Source organism: Penaeus japonicus, unplaced genomic scaffold (assembly GCF_977035675.1).
Source record: "Penaeus japonicus unplaced genomic scaffold, GWHDUDI00000001_assembly GWHDUDI00000001, whole genome shotgun sequence".
NCBI classification, from domain to species: Eukaryota; Metazoa; Arthropoda; class Malacostraca; order Decapoda; family Penaeidae; genus Penaeus; species Penaeus japonicus.
The window spans coordinates 18890888-18893387 of NW_028234403.1; the positions used below are offsets into that span (position 1 = coordinate 18890888).

General features: G+C 46.0%; 1 protein-coding gene across 1 annotated transcript in view; it reads right to left on the minus strand.

Moving 5' to 3' along the window:
- The window catches only part of LOC122247407 (uncharacterized), a 155703-nt gene that overhangs the window by 4564 nt on the left and 148639 nt on the right, over positions 1–2500 (minus strand). Inside the window, exon 29 of the mRNA XM_043006667.2 lies at positions 1–1762. This exon is cut by the window's left edge and continues 1646 nt beyond it. Within this exon, the coding sequence (XP_042862601.2) occupies positions 1–1762 (1762 nt within the window). The remainder of the gene's footprint in view (positions 1763–2500) is intronic.

Genomic DNA, 2500 nt, shown 5'->3' on the forward strand with positions numbered 1-2500 from the left:
GTGGTTGCTGGATCTGTAAACCTGAAGGTCTCTGGAACTGGTTACCAGGAATTCGTTGGAACTGACTGCATGGAGGTCTTTGAAGACGAGCGCCTTGCGTGTCTGGAGGTGCTTGTGGTTGATAGCCTTGTCGGGATGAAAGTTTTTGGAATTGACTGACCTGTGTGGTTTGGGGTCGCTGAATCTGGTTGTTTTGTGTATTAGGCGTTTGTTGGAATTGGTTCTGTTGCGTACCAGGTGGTCCTTGAAACTGATTTCCTGTTGGTGGTCGTTGGAATTGGTTTTGTTGTGTACCAGGTGGTCTTTGGAATTGATTTCCCGTTGGTGGTCGTTGGAATTGGTTTTGTTGTGTACCAGGAGGTCTTTGGAATTGATTTCCCGTTGGTGGTCGTTGGAATTGGTTTCGTTGTGTGCTAGGGAGTCTTTGGAACTGATTCCCACTTGGTGGTCGTTGGAATTGATTCTGTTGTGCGCTAGTGGGTCTCTGGAACTGATTTCCCGGTGGTGGTTGTTGGAACTGGTTCTGTTGTGGGCCAGGTGGTCTATGAAATTGATTTCCCGTTGGTGGTCGTTGGAATTGGTTCTGTTGTGGGCCAGGTGGTCTATGAAATTGATTTCCCGTTGGTGGTCGTTGGATTTGGTTCTGTTGTGTACCAGGTGGTCCTTGAAACTGATTTCCCATTGGTGGTCGTTGGAATTGGTTCTGTTGAGTGCTAGGTGGTCTTTGGAACTGATTTCCCGTTGGTGGTCGTTGGAATTGGTTCTGTTGAGTGCCAGGTGGTCTTTGGAACTGATTTCCCGTTGGTGGTCGTTGGAATTGGTTCTGTTGAGTGCCAGGTGGTCTTTGAAACTGATTCCCCTGTGTAGATGGTGGCCGTAGGAATCGATTTCCTTGTGTACCAGGTGATCTTTGAAATTGGTTCCTTTGCTCTATAAGTAGTGTTTCGAATCTATTGCCTTGTGGACCTTGCGGTCGTTGGAAGTGGCTGCCTTGGGGTGGTCTTGCAAACCGACTGGCTTGCCCTACTGGTGGGCTTTGGAAAGCACTACCTTGTGAGCCTGATTTTTTAAACTGATTGCCATGAACACTTGCTTCCTTATATAATGCGTTCATTCCCGAGTTCCATGTTTGTTCTTGGCCGTTGCCTGCAGGTGGATTAAAATAGTTCCTTCCTTCCTTCGATCCTCCTCCATTCTGTTGCTGGAGAGACTGAGAAGAGTTGCGACGCTGGGTGTGAAAAAGATTCTGATCACAAGAGTCGTCCTCAATTTCGAGAGGTTCGTTAAAAGCTTCGTCGTATTCGTCGTCCCCCTGTGCTTCGCCCACGGTCAGGTCAGCGAAGAGGAAGTCGTTATTGTCGTCGAATTCGTCAGGCAAGTTCTCCTTGTTCTCGCAGCCGAAGGTGTTCACAAGGTCCTCAAACGCCTCCTTTTCCTCTACGCTAGAAAATCCACCGAAACTCCCCTCGGTATTGTGGTCGCGGGTGTCAAAGGGAGCGGACTCGCCCTTGCTACCGCCTCCGTCCCCAGCTTGATTCTTCGCGAAAAAGTGGTGCAGATTCGGTTGGTTCTTGGCGAGTGAATAGTTTCTCCTTTCTTGATTGGAAGGTTGGCATGCGCTTGTGTTGCTGGGAAGGACGGTGGCACTTGCTGAGCGGCCTTTGGGGACGGGAAACGGCAATAGTCGAGGACGGTTGGACATGTAACGGAATCTCGAGAGGCTTGAATCTCCTCCGTCTGGACGACCTCCCCCCTCTGCCAACTGAACGCGAATTTTAGAAGTAAATACATCTTAAAAACTATCTTTCTGAATGTACGTAAGTTAAATCGAGACACACGAAAAAAGAACACACGAAAATGAGAACGACATCATCACCATCAATATATACGAATAAAAAGACTTCTTACTACCAAACCAACCAAAAGCAAAAATCTAAGCTAAATTTTTAAAACAATTTTTTCTATCTCGTACCAGAACTCTCATAAAGCTCTGCCCATTTCCTCATATTTCCCAGCTCAGTCTGTGAGGTCATTCCCCCCCTTCCTTCAAGGCCTTCCCGTGAGTGTACCCAGTCCGAGGCCCCGCCCATACGGAAGGATACTTATTCATGTCCTATAAACGCGACTGTGGGATAAATGTTCCCCTCTCATGGCCACAGCCGGGAGTAAGACACCAGTCAAGCTCGACCCTTCTCTGTGAAGAACAGCTGTCTTGTTTATAGTTTTTTCCCCATTCTCCTTCTCTTTCTGCTCTTGTTTTCTTCCCTTCTTTTTTCGTTCTTTTCTTTATCATAATTCGTCATTTAGTTTTTATCTGATTTCCTCTTCCTCCTCATCCTTCCAAGATATTTGAACTATTTGTTTACTATTTCATTTAATCTAATATCAAAGCTAACTTAATTCAAATCTAATATCAAAGCTTACTTAATTCAAATCTAATATCAAAACAACTTAAATTAGTCCCCAGAAAACTTCACTCCCCTATGAATCAAACGTCTTG